Source organism: Stigmatopora nigra, chromosome 5, assembly GCF_051989575.1.
Source record: "Stigmatopora nigra isolate UIUO_SnigA chromosome 5, RoL_Snig_1.1, whole genome shotgun sequence".
In the NCBI taxonomy this organism is placed as follows: Eukaryota; Metazoa; Chordata; class Actinopteri; order Syngnathiformes; family Syngnathidae; genus Stigmatopora; species Stigmatopora nigra.
This window is the reverse complement of record NC_135512.1, coordinates 11,233,432-11,255,472: the sequence shown is the minus strand read 5'-3', so window position 1 is coordinate 11,255,472 and position 22,041 is coordinate 11,233,432. Positions and strand designations below refer to the sequence as shown.

Here is a 22,041-nt window from a genome sequence, read left to right as displayed (position 1 = left end):
TTGCATCTTTACGTCACAAACAGCCTCAACACATTTTCTCTTTCACTATGTTCTGCTACTGCTGTGTGAGGATAAGGTGTGTGTAAGGGTGTGTATGCATGCGTGTGTGTGTTCGTCCGTGTGCGTGTGTCTACAGACGCAGCAGCCACCCTTGCCCCCACCCATCTCATTAATATGTATGTGTTCTGAGGCAGCTAGCAAAGTCTATGTGTTTCTCACCCGCTGATTAATGCTGTCTGTCAATTACCTCTAGATCCAACCGTGCTGTGGAGCTTCCCCCAGGACTACACCGACCAGGTTGGAACACACTACGTTTTTTTCCTTCTCTCTCTCGCTCTCTCACTTGCTCTTTCGCTCTCTCTTTCTTACTTTCTCTTGCCCTCTTGCTCTCTTCCCTCCTTCCTTCCTTACTTCTTGCTCTATGCCTATCTCACTTTTCTCTCACATCTCTTCCTTCTCTAATTCTCTCACTCACCCTTCCATCTAGTGGACCCCCCATCACCACTGCTCTCCTCATCATCATCATCACTGCTCCCATTTCCTCTCACTCTCCCTTTCTTACTCTGTCTCCCTTTTCTCATTGCACGTCTGTTGCTGGTAATGAAAAGCAGTGAGCGGCTCTTCAATAACCGAGGAATCACTAATTATCATGCAACCGTGACAGGAATGCACACCTTTATCTTCAGCTTCTCGCTTTTATTGTTTTGCTATGTCTGCTGGATTTTTTTCCACGAATACAGCATTATTAGGTTAATGCCATTCCTAAAGTAGCTATTTTGAAGTACAATTTTGGCAGTTTGTCCCTATTAACTAGTAGGGATTGTTTTTGCAGTTTTGAAAAATTTCATCTAGATTTTAAACATCCCCTCCCTATTATTAATTTGGATAAGTTGAAGCAAGCATAGTTTACATTACATTTTCTCACTAATATCATACAATAGACAACTTATAACTTTGCTTTGCCAACTTTGAAAATTCTTAACCCTTTCCAAAAGGCTGATTAGCTGTAGCGACATTCTAATTTGAAACTAAGCATGGAGGACTGTATCAGATTCCATGGGTACAATAATTGTGAGCAAAACTAGTGTTTTTTTTCTCTATTTTTGTGTAAACCATTTTAGCTCCAGTTTCCTCACAATTTTTTGTTTGAATTATGAACAAAATATAAAGAGAGCCAAAAGCAATTCATATCCTGAATATAATTCTTGAAACCATTACTCAAAATTTTAAAGTAAAAAGAAGTGTGCTTTTTGCAATTTCAACACTTTTCAAAAGTTTTGACTAAAGCACTGCCATTGACACTGTTATGTGCCAACGCAAGCCTCCCATTGGTGAATGTAGCAGCGGTCGAGGTAGTGTTATGAGCACTGATGTGCCTATGGTGCATTCAGGACTCAGCTCTTATACATGCTCTCTCACAAGCGGGTTCCTCATTTTAGCTTGCAGGTTACTGAAGGGCCATATGCACCCATCAAAAGTGATATATCTGGCTCGCGAATCATACATTCCCCCCGCTTTTCTGAGCTATGACAATGTGTTATATATCTGATATGACTTGTAGGATGTATAAACTGTGCCACACCTGTAAGCCTACCATGAATGACATGCTGTATAGAAAAGGGATTGAGTGGGGATTCAGCTGCACACTATTTAATAAACACGTTTTCTCAAGACGTACTTAAAAAGACACAACAAATGGCTAGTCTGGAAATAGTGACTTACACATGCCGCACTGCATCTTTTTCTGACAAAAATGTGTTTGCATCATTTTTTCCCCCCAAGAAATATTCCAAATCAAATTTCAAGTATACTAACAATGTAAATGCAAAGGTTTAAGTGCAAATTTGGAAAAATCTAGCCTGTACCTCAACCACAGTGAAAATTGGGTTGGGACTTGCTGGATTAATTTACCTCTTTATGGAATGCTAATTAAAAGTATGAATAGTTAAGCTTTTACGTGATGATTTAAGCGAAACCGGCGGTACGGTGTCTGAGTAATTGGCATGTCTGCCTCACGGTTCTGACAACAGGAGTTCAATCACAGGCTCTGGCCTTCTTGTGTGGGGTTTGCCCGTTCTGGCCATCCCTGCTTGGTTTTTCACTGGTTTCCTCCCTCAACCCAGAAACATGTGTGGTAGGCTTAATGGACAACTCTAAATTCCTCATAGGTATGCTTGCTAGTGTGCAAGTTTGTTTGTCTATTCCTGCGCTATGATTGGCTGGCAACTGGTTAAGGGTGATAGAACCATGCACCCCTGCTACCCTTTGAGGATTTCTGGTACGGGAGATGAATAAAGCAAAATGATTCAATCAATATTTACACAAGGCCTGAGCAGGAAGCTTGATGCAGACACTGAATATGCTTGCAAGACAAAAAAAAAAGATACAGAGTGATAGTTTGTGTCTGGCCCAATGCCCAGACCTCATCTCTTCAGTTCAGCTGCCATAAGAGTAAAGTTTTGGTCAACCTTAATTTTCTTTCATTCTGTTGTTGATCAGATTGTTTGTGTGGATAAGATGGCCCTTAAGACATCTAGTTAGAACGCTGTGTACAGAGGGATTGTCCCGTTCCCCTGTATACATAAAGGCTGTATTCACTGGCCTCATTACCAGGATTAAGGCTCTTTTCCTCCTTTGTGGGGCTTGAGGCTGGAGTCCTCTGTAGCCAGACTTCGTCTCTTTCTGTGGCTCGTGCTGGCCAGCATATGGCAGCAGCAGCCAACAGTCTCTGCAGAGGGGCTCAGAGCAAGGCCCCCTTTTGTTTCGACCGTTATTGTTGCTCAGCGTAATGACATTTGTAGGCCGTAGGATCGGGGTGGAGGGGTTAGTCCACCCCAGGGGAGAAGGAAGAGATGGAGAAAGAGATGGACAGGGATGGAAGGAGGGGTAGAGGCAAAGACATACAGACAGACAGGAGTGTGGATTATGGAAATATGAATTGATTTTTTTTCCTGTTCTGTAGTAGAATAGAAAGCTCAAAGGAGAACAGACTGCAGGCTGGCTGGCACGCTGGGGTGTGCTGAGGAAACCTGACGTTGAGAGGCGCTTGCTCCCTCTTTCTTTTGCAAGCTGCCCTTTTTCTTCTCCCCTCCTGCTATCATATTTCTCTCCCTGAGATCCAAAGTCTTTTAGCGTCCTGGTCAGCTGCAGATGCTACTTGGTTCTCGAAGGAGGAAAGGGATGTGAAAAGGAGAATGAGGAAAAGATGGCTTAAAATGTATTTTTAGATCAGATTCACAGATTCCTGCATGTTGAAGCAGACAGATGGAAATCCATCCATTCGCTCTCAGATATCATCCCAAAGTTGTAGAGAAAAATGTGCAGACTGAGCATGCACTTATAGTCAAAGAAGCATGCACACACAGAGAAGTTAATTATAGCTTACCACAGTGTGGTGTGACTTCTAGATGGCCCACTAGTATTTTCAGAGTGAAGAATAATCTAATTGAGAACCTCAGCAGCTAGGGACTGGTAATGGCAGTCATGGAGTTAACGCTCCATTGTGGTATCATTGTGGTTGACAGTCAAAGGATGCTTAACAAGGCAAAAGATGACTCATGAGCATATGAGGCACCTTTGTCAGACCAATGGATGGAAAAAGCCAACTTTCTCACCCATCTTCTGACCTTCTAAAAGCCAAATAAAAACACAGAGTATTAGTGTTTTCGTCGAACTTTAAAAACAAGCCAATATAGTGCAAGTGTTTTTTTTAAATTTTCATTACTTAACCAATTTTTGCCAAGATTGAAATGCGAAAGAACTCTTTTCTAGCATAACCAGTGATATATTTGCATGTATTTGTGTCGGTGTATGTTGTCAGTGTCACAGGGTTTTGTCTTTCCCCTTCACTGCACCCTGACAGCAGTGTCAAACAAGGCCTCATATGATCTGTGTTTGCCTTTGAGAATATGTGTGTTTATGTGTCAGGGTTGATAGTGTTTTATTCTTCTTTCTACCCTTATCACCCCCAGATCCCTGGGGTGTTCCAGGGTCTTGACTAATGGACAGTCTTGCCCCACTAAGCTGGCCTTTGGCTCCAGCACTGAGCTAGATGCCTAACTAGGACCTTTTGTTGCTTGTGGGTCCTGATAGCGCTGATCTCTGGGCTTGCTTCTTGGGAGATGAACCATATAAGAAAGTCAAGAAAAACTAAAAAAAAATATTGTAAACTGTCCTTTTTATATCATTTGTGGCCATCCAAAATGGAGGTGGTAAACTTTAGCAAAGCAGAAAATTGCAGTTGAACTGCCAGCAGCAACAGTACTGATTACAACTACAGATGAAACAATTAAAGCTGATTCACAAACGGGATGCCTGCCCTGCTGGATTACTAATGTTAAGAAGAATTTTATAGGAAACTGTCCGTCTGATATTCTTGCTCAGTCAAAACATCACATTTTAATTTGGAGGGACAAACTTATCATTTTATGCCAATTAAGATACCAATGTTGACCAGCACAAAATTACAAGTAGACGTTCAAGTTTATGACCATGATTTTCTGCAGTAACAGGAAAGTCATTGTAATCTCAGCCAACTTTCAAATTTATTTATCTGAACACTGTGTAGAGGGTGGAGTTGGGGAATAACCATGGAAGTTTTGTGCAGATGGAGGAATTTATTTTCACATTTATAGGTTTCATTCCTTTGTTTTTTTTTTTTGCCAAATGGAGCGGGGAGACATTACAATGAGGAGATAAAGCTAAGGTGGTCAAAAAAGCTGGTTAGTTAGTCACCACTCTTTGAAATGTGCATGAATTAAACATACAGGTTAAATTGTATCACCCAGGAGATAAGTGGAAGATTATTTTGTTGAGTTAATTGGGCAGTTATGGTTTTAGGGTTGTCAGAATTTTTTTTGCACTTAAAAAATTGCTGTAAATGATTATGGAGTCTGTCTTCAGTGTAGGTAGTGTGGGTTCAGTGTATTAGAAGATTTTCATAATCAGGGCACTTGGACTCAGGTGCAAATTGATTGGGACATCCCTAGTATCGTTTTAATCTTGAATCTTAACGTTGACCCGACACGACCCTTTCTGTGTTCATTCAATGCACATTTGTCAATCCGACATACACAGGCAAATGTTTAGAAGCGAGGCTCCATTCCTGAGCCAACTGTGTACATTCAGTATCTAGATAGGTGTGAGGTGGCATGTGTTTCTTACGCCATGTGTTAGAGGCAGACCCACATCAGGGTTCTTACGGTCAAGCTATGCCCAGTGGGAGCTGAAAGCTTAAAGAGGAAAATCCTTCCCGGCTGCTTCGTTTGCGTGCACGCTTGTGCTTCCTCTTTATGCCTCTTCCTCTTTTCCTGGCACTTCATTAATGAAGCCCATGCTTGTATGTTTGGGCATATGCAGTTCTCTTGGCCCACCAGTGTATGTGAATGTGTGTGCACATGAGTGTGGCAAGGAGTGAGACATCTCCCCATATCATTTGCTAATATATTCAGAGGGAGATCTCGGCAGAGGCATAATATTGCTACTCTTCCCTCTCTGAGCCCATCTGTGATGCGTATAAAGGACATAAGCAGGACAGGGTATTAGCGCCGAAATCATGCACACTGTTGTTGTTGATGCAATTTATTTATTCTCTAAGCTGCTGCCCCTTCCCCCAACAGCATGAATGCTGTACATATCCATTGCGGCGTCTGAAATTAAATTATTGCAATGCAATGGTTGCAATCTCTACTACTTCAGCTGAGTTTTGTGTACAAGTGGTTGAAAAATGTTTGCACTCATTTCCTCTCATTTGATAGATATTCTGTGAAATGTTTATTTCAAGCCTTTCCTGAAACAATGGCCAATTTACCCTAGCTAGTTGTTTAAAATTGACTGTTCATAGTCGACTATATAATAAACATTAAAATAGTTGAATAATTGTTTATGGATCTTGAAATCAATATGTATATGTACCCTGTCTACTGTCCAAAGTCAGGTGTAATAGGCTCCATTAACCTGGTAACCGTTTTACTCTTATCTAAAGTCCCTATGTGCACCACAATGGTCCTGACTGGGCCGTGAGGTGTGCAGAGGAGCAAAAGTATGTTCAACAAAGGATGGCCGATTGAATAATTTCCAGCACCTTTTAATTTCTATTGAGTTCTTCAAGTTTGTTATTTCACCACTCTTATTGGTAAAGGCCTGGAAGTGCAGGTTTAAAATTGATTGTATAGCCATGGGTGTCTCTCTGAGACTCAGATGCACACTTACTGTGTTCCTGACAAGTGTTGGCAAAGTGTTTGAAGAGGCCAGGAGATCAATCTGCCACCTTCAACACCTACTGAAGAATGATATTGGCAACATGGGATGCTGTTAACCAAAATAACTTTAGTCACTACAGACTCCCCACACCAGAGGGGTCACTGATGGAGGGATTTCATCAACTCAAGAAAGACAAAATGCCCTCTTTCCCCCCTCGTCACTCCCTGAGCAGCTTGGTTGGAATGAGCGAGAATGTGAAAATGTAACACCCCCGCCCCGTGTCAATTTGAAAGTGCACCACATCAGCTCATGCTCATGCACCCCTCATCTTTCTTCCATCTCCCCCTACACCACCACCCCCATCTCAAGCAGCTCTGTTGCTTTGGTCCGGCTCTGAAGGCCGTTCTTATTACCGGCACATAGTGCAGGTCAGAATGGCAAGCCGGCAGCATAATATTAAAGCCTAATGAAAGGAATCTCTGCAGGGCCTGTGGTCGGCAGCGGCCAGAGGAGACTTTGCTTCTCTGCCTATTGTTTTTCTGCTCCTTTTATTCTGCATTCTCTGCTATATTCACTGTCGGTGCCTGTAACTATCTGGCTTTTTCCTGCACTTTTTTTTACCTTAAATATGGTTTTTATTTAATCATTGCTAAGGCTCCAATAAAATGTGATTACCCAGGAGTAAAGGGTCTTCGGTGTCGGACCATTTCATTCCCATAGAACTGATTTGTTCCTAATTTATACATGACTGAACAAAATGTAGTCTATCGTCAACTACTCTAAATAATTCAGAAGGTATGTCATAACAGTAATTACTGTGTTATGACTCTACTTTGAGACCATAAATACAAAGACTCCATCCATCCGTTTTCAACACCCTTTATCCTGCTCAGGTGCCTGAGCCATGTGCTGGATCTCAGTTGATGTTGCGCAAAAGGTGGATTACACCCAGAACTGGTTGCCACCCTGTGACAGGGCACATACAAATATTTTTTTTTTTTCAAAGTTCATGTTCAATCCTTAAATCGCCAGCTTTCAAGTTGTAACCAATTTGCATCTGGACAAATCTACATGAAAAGTCATAATTTCAAATGGTTGAGTCATGTTTTCCATTAAAATCCACAACAAACCCTAAATTATATGCCATCATGAATATGGAATACAAATTGCCTAAAAAAAGGTTCAAATAAAATTTAATCTGATCTAATTTTCAAACGTCACACTTGAGGATGTTTGGCGGACAAGCTACTATTGGTTGCTGGATACAATGTATGAGCATAGGTGGCTCTTTTTCGCTTTTCCGTATTCCGTGTTCGTACGCCATATCTGCTTTTTAATCTGGGTGAATATTGACTAACAGTCGTAGCAGCTGGGGTTCTTTAACAAAGAAACTAGCCATACAAGGAAACACACAATACTGCAATATAAAGTTTATTTATATTGGAATATAAGGTTTGGTCAAAATTGCACATCAGCAGTATGAATTGTCATTTCTTCATTTCCCACTATGGTTTTAATGTACCAGCCCAAGCCATCAAGATTTCATGCAATCATACATTTTAACTATGCATTATTTATTTTTTCAGTCTCTTGAAAACCAAAGCTCAGCTGTCCTTGTGCCTTTACACACTGCAAATGAATGCATATCCATGCAAATTTTTAAAAAAGGAAGGCTGAGAATTTGAATATTTTGCTTAAAGCTGCACCCAGGTCGACCCTACCATTCGACATTTTAAAGCAGTGTGTCTTTTTGAATACTGAGTCTCTCTCTTTGTCATGTTAGCCAGAGGGGCTTGAGGAGCGGACCAGTACCGGCAGGATGGGCAGGCATCGGATGGGTTGCTGCGCACAGACAGACTAATTGGGAAAAGGGGGGGCAAAGGAAGACAACGGGTGTTGGTGAGGGTGAGGAAAAAGGTGGCGTCTCTAGAAAGGGGGGAATTTAAGAAAATACCCTTGGGTTTAGAAGGATGGTGAGAGAGAATAGTGAGCTAGGGAGAGAAAGTGGAGAGGTGAAGGTAGCGTGATTTGAAACTATGGTTTGATGTGAGAATTTGGTAGTGTTATGCCGACTGTCATTAATTTAATAGACAATGGCTTGATTTGGCTTTGTGGCCAAATTGTTACATTTACGTGAGTTCTAAGGCCAATACTTAATTTTTTTTCTTGTGTCCAAGTCCAAAGATAATGATCAATATCATTGATCAATATGATCATTTTTTAGCATTATTTTGTTAAAATAGTGATTTAACATTAATAACATTAATTTTGTTATTATGGCTTTCAAAGAAATGTCACTTATTCTGTTGAATGCATACATAAAATCAATAATAGATTTTTTTGTGACCTACTTTGTTCATATGAGAAAATACATTATTGGTGTTCAAATATATATAATACTTGATATATTTGTTGCCTGTAATATTGGTAAACCAATTATTTTTTCCAAATTTGCCTACTGCTATTCTTCCATGAACCAACTTCCTTGTAGAAGGCTCTGGAGGCCGAACTGTCCTGAAGTAGGTTGAGTAACTTTGGTCAGCCAGCAAGACTGATCTGGCTGCAGTAGCCAGGGGAATATAAAGCAGAGCCAAGGCTTAAAGTCTGATTCCCTCAAGGGAAGAGTCCTTGCTGCAAGGGGAGAAGGGCATGAACTGAGTTCCTTCTATCTTCCTCCTTTGGCCGCTGTATCTGCACACTGAATAACTTTCCATCACTTCTGTGGTAACTTATGACATTCACTTTGTCTCTGTGTCTGTTTCAGCCTTCCCCATCTTCTGTCTTTTCTCTTCGTGCTTGATTATTTTCAGCATGTTTCAGCTCACACTCATTCTTTTTCCACACCCGCCTTGGATTCACAATTCTTTACCATTCTCTTTTACTTCCCTATGGGGTATTTGAAAGCTCATGGGTGAGTGCATATTGCTCATGAAGTTCACACTCAAAATGAAACACCAAGTCAAATGTGTTGACTATGAAAAATGTTTATATGAAGCATTTCAAAATCTTTTTAAAGCTGCTCTTTGCCATTTTATTCCCATTTTAAGTAGCAAAGAGCTGGGGTGAATCTGTTGAAGGAAGAGGCCAAACTGGGCTCACATTGTTGTAGCCAACAAATCCTTCAGAGTAGTTTCTGTATACAATGTTAATTTTTATAGACTACAATCTCTCCTAAAATAGTGGGCATTTACAGATAATGTAACAAGTTAAGTTTATACCGATTTTTAGATGAAATAAGGCAACCTCCCTTTGCTGAATGGTTTTAGCACCTCCCTGTTGTACCATGTTATTTTGCACAGGGCTGCTGTTGTAGTGTTGCGGTGCGGTGATAGCAGTCTGGTCCACTGGGGAAACCCAGAGCATTCTGTCTCACTGAGTGATACCCCTGTCACCACTCACGATAAACAGCACACACACATACCAGCGTCTGCCAACCTAGCAGCACTTTCCTCCCTCACTGCCCCGCCACCCTTCTTGCACATCTACAAATATACTATCTGCTTCTTTCTTTTATTGTCTTGGGAAAATAGCAAACAGGGGGGTATGCATTTGCGAGTTCTGTTATTGTGAGGAGCTTTGGGCTCTGCACAAAACTGTGAAGGAAAACCCTTTGTGCATTCCTTATATCGTCATCACAGTGGGGCCAGGTATAGATGGGAGGACCCATAAACTGAGTTTGCTCCAATGTATGTGTGATTTAGTAAATTTGCAAAGCAGATGAGGGCAGTTAGATTTATTCGCTTGTGCTTTTCAGACAAAACTCCCCAAAGCATGACATTGCTGTACCAGAAGTACATCAAGAATTATCAGAAAATAAGATGGGGCCATACAGCTACAATTGGATTAAATATAAAGGGGTATGACCAGGGACACTTGGTTTTAAACATCACATGCTGGGTGATGCTTTCACAAGCTGTCAGTTCAGACCTATGGATTACCCACCAAAACTATCAAATGATATTTAATTGTTGATTAAAAATGTGTCAGTCATATGGATTTCAATGTTTTTGTTCCATGTTCATATCAACAATTAACAATACTCATAGTAAGATATCATAGTTCAGTGCATCTTCAAGTTTGTTTACTATTGTGGAAACAATTACATAACGCAGATTGCAGGAGTATTTTTTTTTCCTCGATGACATATGCTGTGTAGGAAGCCCACTATAAGTATAGACATAATGTTGGAATGTTTGTACATTTTGGAAAGATGTAGATTACCAATGACGATACAATACAATATCAAGTCTTTGGCCAGAGATATAATATTTGCACAAAGGCTGTTATGATTCGATTGAAGTACCTATTTCATTGAGTATTACTTCCACGTACATGTCCGCTAAAGCAATCTAAAATACAACGTTATTTTCACATTTACAACCATTTTGTTGTTGAGGCCTTCAAGACATTTCAATCTAAATCCTTCTTTTTAACAAAACTACATTCTAATATCTGACATTAAATAACGTATTGATTTCAATTTGATTGTGCTTAACCATTGATCACATTGTTTGATTACTACGTCCGCTTCTATTGCTTAAATAACTTTGCTTTTGTTTCATTGTAAAACGTGAACACAAAAATGCAAATGATTTTATATTTTGTCTCTGGATGAGTTGAAGTAAGTTCTTAACACATTAATTCCTTGAACGGGTAAAGATGGACGTAAATGAAACTAGAAATACTACATTTGAATCCTTGAATAGACACTTCACATTGGTGGATAAAAAAGAAGGCGTTATAAGATCTTTCCCGCTGACGTAAGATAGCAGTTTTTTTTAACTGTTTAAGACGTAGGATTGTAAATATATGATGTCAATATTCTTGAGGATGGCAATCTTATATGTTTCTTAGCCCTTAGAAATATATATATAGCACACATCTGCTGTTTCTACGTCACATTATTCACACGTACAAACGCGCACATTCCCGATGGTCCTGTATGAGATCAGAGTCTCGGCAGTCCCTCGACTGTCACTCAAGAGCAGCTTACCTGATGGGGGCGGGGCTGTGACAACTCTCAAATCTGGCAAGTCAAATGTTTTTATTTGCAGGCAAAGCGAGTCCCAGTGTGTGTGTGTTTGGATTTGTGTACCATATGCAGTGCGCCAAGGAGGGCTCTCTGGAACATATTGGTGCTTGTACATAGTGGTTAATAATAGTAGCAAACGCACACAGCGATGGCAGCTCTGATGTGTGTGACAGTTTTTCAGCCGCACACGCCAAGACACCTACACACCCACACAAACCCATGCCTGCCCGCACACACAGACCTTCCCACCACCCAGCTCTCTGTATTTGTTGACTTCTCAATTCTATCACAAATTCTGAAAAACACCGACCTCCCCTCCCCTTACCCTATGCTTCATTTTGGAGCCCATGCAAACAAAATATATATTGGTGAGTTGAGTCCAACCACCCGTAAACCAAAACATGTACACTGTGACAAATGCACATGCTTAACCCCCTCCATCCATAAAAAAGTGGAAAGTCCTTGAAGCAAGCAGAAATGCACATACATCATACACAATACGCCCTAACTCCCCCTCTGTCATAGGACATTGTTGCTTTTGCTTGCGTGTCTGTGACAATGCGTGTGTTGTACTGGAGTGACAGATTTATGGTTTGTTAAGGTGGGTGGGGGGCAGCTTGGTATGAGGATCAGTGATTGCTCCCCATGGTGAGGTCTTAGCAACAGTAGGAGCAGCAGACATCCAACCTGCCTTTGGGATCAGTTTATTTGGGCTGGCACAGGGAGAGACCAAGTGAGAGATGGCTCAAGTCTGGGCTGGGACATCTCTCATCAGAAACAAAAAGGAGACAGACCTTGGATTTGGTAGCCAGGCTTGGCAGACATGGTAAGATAAAGAAAGACGGAGTGAAGCCAGAGCATTGAGAGTCACCAGGATTAGTTTCTGGGCTTGGCGGTAGCTAAAAGAAAGGTTAGACAAGCTGTGACACAGACTGTATAAAGGACTCCATCGTCCCCGTACCTTTTAGGAGCCAGGATAGTCAAGAGAAAGGGGCAGACACATAGACACACAGAGTTTGAACCCGGTGCTGGGCGGCTGTGTGGCTGTTTTGGTGTGGTTCACCCCATATGGTGCTCTGCTCTGTTGCTGCTCCCTGTCTAAATCCATATGCTGGGGCTGAAAAAGGTGCCCCCCCCACACACATCCCCCCTCCTCCCACTTTACTTGAAGAGCACAGAGACCCTCCCTTCCTCCTCCTATAAGCCACAAGGGAGGTGTTGGGAGGTAAAGCCCTGAAGGCTTGTACTCCCCACCACCCCCCTTACCTCTTAACCCCTCTGAGCTGCTTAGCCCATTGTCGCTACAATCTGCCACCACCGTCGCTTCAGCCCACTGTTCTCTCTTTTTTTCCTCTCTTTCTACATCCTTTCATCTCCCCTTGGCACCCCATAATCGATGAACTTATTAACTGCTAATTATTCAAGCTGTGGACTGAGAATCCCTGCCTATCTGTGGAGAAAGGGACCATTACCACTTTGTTTAGCCACGTGAAGTCGTTGATATGGCCTATTCATTTGGATTAACTGCATTTAGGAGCTACTATTTAGTACTTGTCTGATTGTAATCAGAAGTGATTAACATTAATCCTCATTTTGTTCAACCACTTGATAGTGCCCAAGAGAGTTTTATGATAAAATACTCTTGTGAGTATTTGTATTCTCTTTTTGATGTGTGTTTCTCTAAACTGTGTGTCTGTTTCGCTCTCTCTCAGGAGGTGCTTCAGACGATACCAAAGTTCTGCTTTCCCTTTGACATGGAAAGGTATGATTCCACTCTCTCTTGCTTCCTCTCCCAACCCCCCCGCGCTGCCGCATCTCGGTTTCAAACCACTTTTACCCCCATAAACACAAGTACATACGCTCACTCAACCCAAAAAACACGATTTGCCTTATGATCACTTCTACGAAAAAACCTCAGGATTTGTTTCATACAATATACATACAAAAACACATTTACCCTATTATCACTTCTCCAAATTACAGCTGCATCTTTCATACAATTGCATTGTAAAATATATTTCTTAGAGGATAACATTAAAATGTGATTAACTAAATTCTGATGGTATTTAATGAGAAATGTGTCAATTCTTCTAACTGGCTCAATAAAAATGTTAAACACAACTCTGTATATTTAAGTGCAATTATACACAACTGAAAAATTAAACCCATAGTTCAATTTATATGTGGAAAAATTAGGCCCTCCTAGGTTATTTTTTTAAATATTAGGGCACATCGGTATTATAAGTGGTCATAATGTTATGACTCTTAAATGCTCTCCTCACACAAAGCAGTGCGCCCATTAAAAACGGCATAAAAAGACACTATTTTGACATGTTCAAGTTTGCTTTAGAATTTTCTGAAAGTTACATTGTAATGGATGTAAGACTGATTTTCCCAGTTATAAAAAAGAAACCTGAGGATAGTTGGCATTTTCTTGTAAACACACACTATATAATTGCTGTTTTAATGCATTGCCAAAATGTGAACATTTATGGGCAGACATTTTCAGACACATGAAACATTCAGGCCAGCATTTAACCTGAAGGCAGTAGGCTTTAATTTTTGGCTTGGGAAAAGGCAGCATAACCATTCCCATTACCAAAACAGTGAGTGAGACTGTGTTACAGTGTGAAATCACTTTTTCCACTGAAGCTGAGTTGCTGCCATCTTGTGGTACTCGGTTCCTCTGGTCTCTATTTTGTGTGTTGTGTCTCGCTGTTTTCTGTTTTTCAACATGCTATTTCCATGATATTAGGTGAACAAGATCATTATTTATAATGTTTGCATTATTCTCAAGATTGAATGTCCCATTTGTTTTGAGGTCATTCCTCTTTTTATGCATGATTTTCCTTCTTTCAGATTATCCCAGAGTCACATTGGCCAGAACTTCACTTTTGTGCTGACCGATATAAATGGCAAGCAGAGGTTCGGGTTCTGTCGACTAACTCAAGGTTGTCGGGTCTGCATATGTCTACTCAGGTAATGCACTCTCTCAACCTCCCAACACACAGATTTGTGCTCCAATGCTGCATTGAGATTGATATTTATTGAATAAAACCTTTTATATTTAGTTTGTAGCTAGGTTTTTAGATTTTGCCTCTCTCATATATGTAACTAGTTAAGGTAAAAACAAATATTGGAACACCAGAGTATGATGGACACGTTTACCTCTACTATTAGTAGACATATAGTAATCGCATTGATATCTCCTTATTAAAAGTACTTTTAATACATTTTATCAACAAGGCTAAGTTTTTAAAGCAAGTCTTTGTACAGGTTGAGGGAGTTTTCATTGATCAGTGTTAGCTTGTGATGTAATAATATCTGATGACTACATAAGAAAAAGCAATACAAATTAAAAAATGAATTCATAGTTAATTGTTCAAATTTCAACCCATTTTAAATGTACAGAATGAGGAATCTTTTCCTCAATAATTCAAATATCTTTGCAGATTTTTTTGACATATCAGGTGTATATAAATGCTAAAATTTACTTAAATAACTTTATATCCAAGTTTTGTCGTAATGTCCAGAAATACGTAATTAGTAGTCAGGTAAACTGTAATTGATATGGGCCACTGATTTCTTGTTATTTTCCCCTGCATTTATTAATCTCATGAGAAGAAAAATCTGAGAAGCACATATTTTTAGACAGTTTATTTCTTATCCTTAGGGTTCATTCTGAGCTGAACATAGGCAAATTAGGCAGTTTATACCCACACAAATGTTCTTGTGTTTTCTGCACAATTATCCAAAAGTTGAACAGTTTTAGATATTGGAAAAGTGGATTTATTTTATCACAACAGTCATAAAAAAACATCAAACTCTGTAAAACTGCAGATTCTTTACAATTAGACAGCAACAAAGGGTTATTATTTAATTCACATGTTAATAGTGTTTTGCGTGTGTATGTGTTTTTAAAAACAATTCCTAAATGACAACTAAGAAAAAACACTGGTGCAAATTTCAATGCACTTACAAATAAGCTTGAAAATCAACCCATTTTTAACTTGAGCAGGAAGCAAATAAACTACTAAATGGCGAAAATAGCACAGCTTGTGTGTGTGTGTGTCTGTGTGTATTTTTGGTGGACAGTCGTGATTTTGTCGCTGTTATGATGAGCTGCTGTGAAAAAATAGTGTCCAGCCATCAGCACACAACCCCCCCCCCCTCACACACACACACATACATACATAGACATACGCACACACACACAGAGACTCCATGTCTTTTGTTCCCCCCACCCATCTTTCCCTTATAGTCTCTCTTTCTCTCGCTCCTCGTTATTCCGCTACTGCCACGGTGCGACAGCAAAGACGCTCTCGGTCCATAATTATGCATGAAGCTTTGCTGCCAATTAGCAGAGGATTCCCTGTCCCTCTCGCTGAGTTAGACATGCTAATTCGTTTGACATATGATGTATGAAATTCATTATGCATTCGTAGGATTTTCATGACTTTTTAACAAAATTATGTATAGGCATCTTATTTTTAGTTTTTATTCGATTGCATTATGACAGCTTTTTAAGTTAAAATATTGAAAGGGCAGAAGTTGTTTTTTTTTTTTTTTTAGGGGAGGGTTTACATTTTCGGTCTAATGTCAAGCAACAAATATATTATCTTCTCTTTGATTTTTATTGAATGGTTTGATTTCACTAATTTAAACCAGCATCTAAAATAAAAACTTTAATGTGTCTATAGAACAGAGATTATTAGGCTTAAATGAATATGTTTTATTTGATGAGCTCCCGTAGATTTGAAATAAAAGTGATGACTACTGTTCATGCCTCTTAGATTGTTCAAGTGCTGGGACAATAAAATTGTCACCTCTGCTCGCATGAGGAAGTGGCTTAATGAGGAGGGCAGTTTTATTTGGGGGGGTAGTGGTGCTTCAAGCCTGTGAAAGCTTTACTAACAAAAGCATCACAGGGTTGTTTCAGATAGCTCAAACACAAAAAAGTTATTTTTATGACTCCAAAACACGATCATATATGACTCTAAATGGAATCTTTGTTGGCACCGATTGGATTATTTTATTGATGGCGGTCAGGGATAGGCGGGAATTGGATTCCTGCATTTTATTTGATACCGCAGCCGGTAGGATACAATTTAGCGATGGCACTGCGCTGTTTAGTGGCCATTTTAACGGGTTCCTGGGAGGGCGGCAAGTACCGCTTCCTCCCCTGTGTGTAACCTTTGACCTGCAAACGTGAAGGTGATATGAAATCTTCCACTGAGCTGTTTCCAAAGTGTAGAATAACTCACAATGTTGGGTGCCTGTTTGCTTAGGGAGATTTAAAACTGTAATAAAAGTCAGCACCCCACAGGTGATTGAAAACTATTACAAGGACTAAAAAGACTATAGCATTTATCAAGGGGGTTGCAAACGCACAGGAAATGCTGTATATTCTTACAAAAATACGAACATATCAAAGATATTGTTTATTTACAAGATAATTTGTGAATGCTCAGTAATTTAATTGTTTTTATCAAGGGACTGCCTGATCTTTACTTTTTGATGCATTGCTTTTTTAGCGTAGGCCGGATGGATATGGCAGGGCACTTTGACAAGACATGTTTCAAAAGGCATGGGTCGTGGGGGGGCACTTAAGTGATGAATGCCTCCCTCCCTATCAGAGGATTTGCCTTGCACAAACACATCTATCTGAAGAATGAACTGTGAAGAGTAGGAGTATATCTCTAAGCGTTCCTAGCTTAAACTTTGCTATAACAAGAGAATTAAGTCAGAGAATAACCAGAACAAATGATTTCATTAACAGCTTGTATTCGCGATACAACTTGAATTTTGAAAAATCGTTTTTTTTTTTTCACCATTAATCGTCTTTTACTGTAAACCAAAGGATATGTAGTACGGCATAATGATTGTCATTTTCGGGAGGGTTAACCTCTACTTGGCAGGCTTTTTTTTTACTTTTAATTTTTTTTAGGAGTTTCAAATGGAAAATAAAAAAAGAGAAAATATGATAGATTGATGTCTTAAAGCCAGAATTTTAAAAGGGGAGTGTTTGCCTTCTTAGTTTGTGACATCAGCGTGAAGTTTTATTTCTGCATGGCTTAAATGTAAACTGACCTCATACACAAACATTTGTGCTGTATGTTGTTTGACATGGCAGAAATAGGCTGATATGCAGTCAGCATGTGAATGAATCAAAGCGTGTTTGATTTGGTCACCCCTGCAAGTGTGACCCGATTGCAGTAAATCTTCATGCAGATGTCAAAATATAGGCATGCTAAGAGGCTGATTGTTTCAGACTAATGGTCACTCAGCCCCTCTGATTGGTGCGCTTGGCTGCACTTACCCAGGAACCCGGGCTGTCATTGGCCCCTCACGGATTTAGCGATATAAAAATTTGCATTCGCTTCACTTTATTGTTTTCTTGTTGTGTGTTAATTCCAGTCTACAGAGCAGCCAGTGACCCATGGTCTGGAAACCCTTCAGTCTTCAGCCAACTGCCAGAGCAGGACTTGATTCAGACTCAATGATAATTATTATTATCATGATTACAAACACTTTAAAAAATCAACTTAAAGGACACAGTGTCCACTTTTGATTCTTAGGCCCAGTTAACCTACTACTACTATATTTTCAAATGAATTTTTAAACCTCTTGCATCAAGGCACATTAATAAGGCATTAACAGGAATTTGTGTTTATTTAATGAAAGCATGTCCTTATTGGGAATAATTATTCATGCAGTTAAATCCATGTTAAAGCAAAGGCGAAAAGAAATTCAATATCATGATGGAACATCATGTTTTTACAATATGGTAGTTGCATAATATTAAATCATCAGAGGCTTCAGGGCCAAAAGAAAGTGTTGGCCTTCTTCCACCCAGAAAGCGACTTAGCCAAGAAAATGTCAGCTTGGTAAAGAGACCCATACTGTAGATGCTTTAAGCTTATGGTGGTTGTACCTAATGATACACTTCAACATAAAAACCAAGGCACACTACATTATGCTGGTTGATTAATTCATTTTTTTTGTCTATTAATTATAAAAGGTAACATAGTTGTATTGTTTCAAGGGCATGGAAACGGGGAGCATGTTGGAAATTAAGAGAAGGCAGGAAGCATCTGGCAAAAGCATTCTTGTGAACTGTAGCATTTTACCTCACATGAACATTTTTTTGTTTTATTTCATTTGATTTTTTCATATTGAAACCTCGGGAAGAGTGGTTAGCATGTAAGACTCACAGTTCTGGGATCAAGGGTTCAATACCTACTACTTTGGTTTCCTCCCACATCCCAATAAACATGCATGGTAGGTTGTTTGGAGAGTAAATTTTCCCTAGGTATGAGTTTAAATGTGAATGGCCGTTTATGTCCCTGGGATCTGCGATTGAGTGGCAACCCATTTTGGGAGTCCCCTAATTGACTGCACATTGTCGACTGGGAGAGGCCCCAGTATCCCCTTAACCCTTGTGAGGATTAGTAGTACGGAAAATAGATGAAGATTAACTAGAGCCAATGTTCCTTCTAATTTTTCACGTCTGTGAGCAACATCAAAAGTGCTCGTTATGGCCACACACCAGTATCACACTCAGTAATAATATTTTTTTATGGTAAATATTCATAACAATAACATCTTAATGTCACTTAAATTTTACCTTATTTTTTATGTCTGTCCTTCTTACTTTTCATTTTCATTCGAATGACTTTTCTGCTGAATGTGTCCCCTGAGTTCGTCTAGCTTCCATTTAGTCCATATTTTTCTATCGAAAAACTCGCTCGCAGCTTTAGCTTTGCTGCATGTTTTGCAGAGCGGACCTTTCTCACTCGAAAAAGAAAAGATCAAACCCAGTTTCACTGCTTGTTCTTCTATTTGCACATATTCTGACAGCCATTCCAAGTAAAAAGAACCACAGTTGTTTTTTTTTACTTTGGTTTGGGGAGTCGGCGTACAACATTCACTTTATCAGAGTTAGAATTAGGGTCACTTAACTCCGCCACACTGTACTGTCAATGCCACGATTGTCAGGCTTGTTTTCATAATTTTTTTTGGGTGTTTTTATCTTATTGTATTTCATTATTACATTCAATCTTGACCTAAATTTTACTCTTCTATTTCTAAAACCAACATTTTGGGACGTATTTTTTTTACATGGAAGGTGGAAGGAACTTTGCACATGACCCTCATTCAGGCAAAGTGGAGTCAATGCTTTTTATATTGTTAATCAAGTTGCTGAACTTTTCCTGATTTTTTTTGTAAATTATTTTTGAAACATTTTGAATTGTTTCACTTATATATGTTCCATTCTTTTTGAATTGCAGTTATCTTCCATGGTTTGAGATCTACTACAAGCTGCTGAACACCCTTGCAGATTACCTTACACGACATCTGGTAATGACCTTGTTTCCACATTAACTAACTCATTGTTATCTGATGATGTACATGTAGTGATTGACAAGTGCAAACAAGGAAAACAAGAAGATGGTAATGAAAGCCCAGCCCCCTTGAATGAAAAATACATTTAAACAGCAAGAGATTTTTTTTCGCACTCACTGGTGTATTGCTTGCCATATTGGGCTCAGCTGTGTATATTTTTACGTGTTATTTCATAGACCAAACACTGATCTGAAAATGGAAGTTATTTCTGATGATTTACTGCAAAACAAATCTTTACCACACGAATGTGCACGCAATCGTTCACCACTCATTTAAGTCTTTTCCCTTGACTATTCCCTGCAAAATATCAGCAAAGGGAGGGAAAATGTAAAATATGCAACAAAATGGAGAAATATGCAACATGTAGCGTAGAGAGGGCTTAGGTGAAAGAGGGAGGGAGAGATATCACGCTGTGGGACCGCCTTCACTTGTCATGTAGTTGGTGTTTCTTCTGAGAAAGTCTTATTAAAGGAGCCCAATCAGGAATGCATGCGCCTTGCGTCCGCGTTTTAAAAGAAACCATCTCTGATTGAAAGTGACTCACTCGCATAGTGCATTAAATAGGGAGGCAGCCAAGTCAAGGCGGATAGTTTGTGTGTGAGGAAGAGAGAACTTGCTGGCAATTCTGGACGCCTTATCTGTTAGTGTGCATCATTTGGTTCCTATTTACCCCGTTGTCCGTTCCAGGCGAGAGGGAGATGTTGACAGACAAGGGAAGACAGAAGAGCAATGAGGGTTTTACGGCGAGGGCTAAATGAACTGTTTCCTCAGGCCTTTTTGCTGACCATGCGTGTGAGCATTGAGCCTCTCATGACAGGAGGCTGGTCGATTGCACACACCCGTACACAGTCTTCACCCCCCACCCCCCTGTTACACACCTCCGCACTTAATGTATATTGGCTCACTAGTGCAGTCACATACAGTAAATACATTTACGCATTCCCCAAAGAAGCAAAAGGCTCGCAGCCAAAACCGAAGTAAAGTCCACTGAGACGAAAAGCATATCAAACGAAGAAGAATCCCAGTGTTCATAGCAGTTAAACTGCAAAGTGTTGTCCTCTTCTGATCTCCACCAAGAGGCCCAGCAGTATAAATAGCAGTCTTGTCATGGAGCTCATAAATGCTGCTGGAATCATTCCTGAGCCTGTTTTGTGGTCAAATAAGCTCTGTAGGTTTCTTAAAGCCCTTGTCATTGAAGTGTGGGTGGAGGGGGAAACCCTTGCTTAATTATTGACAGCCCCCTTTTGCCTGTTAGTCAGCAGTAGTGGAAAATGGGCATCTGCAGCCTGAAATCCAGCCCTTTTTAACCTTGCTGATGCTTATTACGCTGACGCTGTTGGGTCAAAAGTATTAAGATGCTCAGCAATTGCACTTTCATTACTATAGTAGAAGCTATAGTGTTGTTGTTTGTTGTTGAATGTCATGAGTTTCTCAGAACTTATATTTTTTTCTGGTAGCATGATTAGAACAGATACTTATTTGTCACACACACAATAACTAAAAATGAATAAATGAATAAAAGCCTGAAGGGTGGGTTTGCGCTCAGTTAGGGTTTTCCGCCAGCAAGGACAATGGCCCTGAACACACATCATAAGTTGTATTGGAATGGTGATTTATTTAGCCATTAGATAGAATCAAGGTTTTAGAATGGCCTTTTCCAAAGTTCATGTATATTTCGACTCATCTGATTTGGTTACATTTTCTGTTAACCCCATAATAAAATCACAAAAGAACCAAACTTCATGAATGCTTTTTGTCACAAATAAATATTGTTCTACTCTCTCTCCAGATAAAAAAATGGAATTGTAGAAATAACTGGAAACCAAAAGACTGATGACATGAAAATGCATTAAATGTTTGATAACATTTGTACACTAACAGTTGCATCTACCAAATAAGTACACAATTCTCATTTATCTGTCTACCTCCCACACAGAACAATGACCTGAATGATTTGCTGAACTCTCTGTACGATCTTCCTGTGCCAAAGCCCTTCACGCCAGTCAATCTCAGTGTGGTAAGAAAAATAAATTAAATATATCTTCTACGTTCCCTAAGATTGAAAGATGAATCGATTGGATTTGAACTAAAAAAATACTGTTTACAGATAGTGGAAATTTGTGGACTTTTCCAATTGTAATCCCAATTTGTGCAGGCATCGTTTTGAATGTACTCTGTACAGTTCCTATTTTTTCCCCACACATGCATCCCATTACATACTGTATAAGTGTCAAGTGGCACCAGCTACTTTGTCATGTATGATTTCCCAGAAGGTCTCTACCCCAGGGATACAGTGGAAATGCTCACGCAAATACTGAACCTTGTTGAAATGTGCCGTTGGGTTATTCAGTGACACCACATTAACACAAGCACAGCATTTTGTGGAATCCACAATTTTAAAA

At 39.7% G+C, this 22,041-nt stretch overlaps 1 protein-coding gene across 4 annotated transcripts in view; it reads left to right on the top strand.

The window, feature by feature from the left end:
• dennd1b (DENN/MADD domain containing 1B) overlaps positions 1-22,041 on the top strand; it is a 108,511-nt gene that overhangs the window by 20,384 nt on the left and 66,086 nt on the right. For all 4 annotated transcript variants that reach the window (XR_013326475.1, XM_077717767.1, XM_077717768.1 and 1 more), the window contains exons 3-7: positions 254-297; positions 12,946-12,995; positions 14,093-14,212; positions 19,525-19,594; positions 21,576-21,656. Coding sequence is in view for 3 of the 4 variants with exons in the window: in XM_077717767.1 (XP_077573893.1) it covers positions 254-297; positions 12,946-12,995; positions 14,093-14,212; positions 19,525-19,594; positions 21,576-21,656 (365 nt within the window). In the remaining variant the exon portion in view is untranslated. The remainder of the gene's footprint in view (positions 1-253; positions 298-12,945; positions 12,996-14,092; positions 14,213-19,524; positions 19,595-21,575; positions 21,657-22,041) is intronic.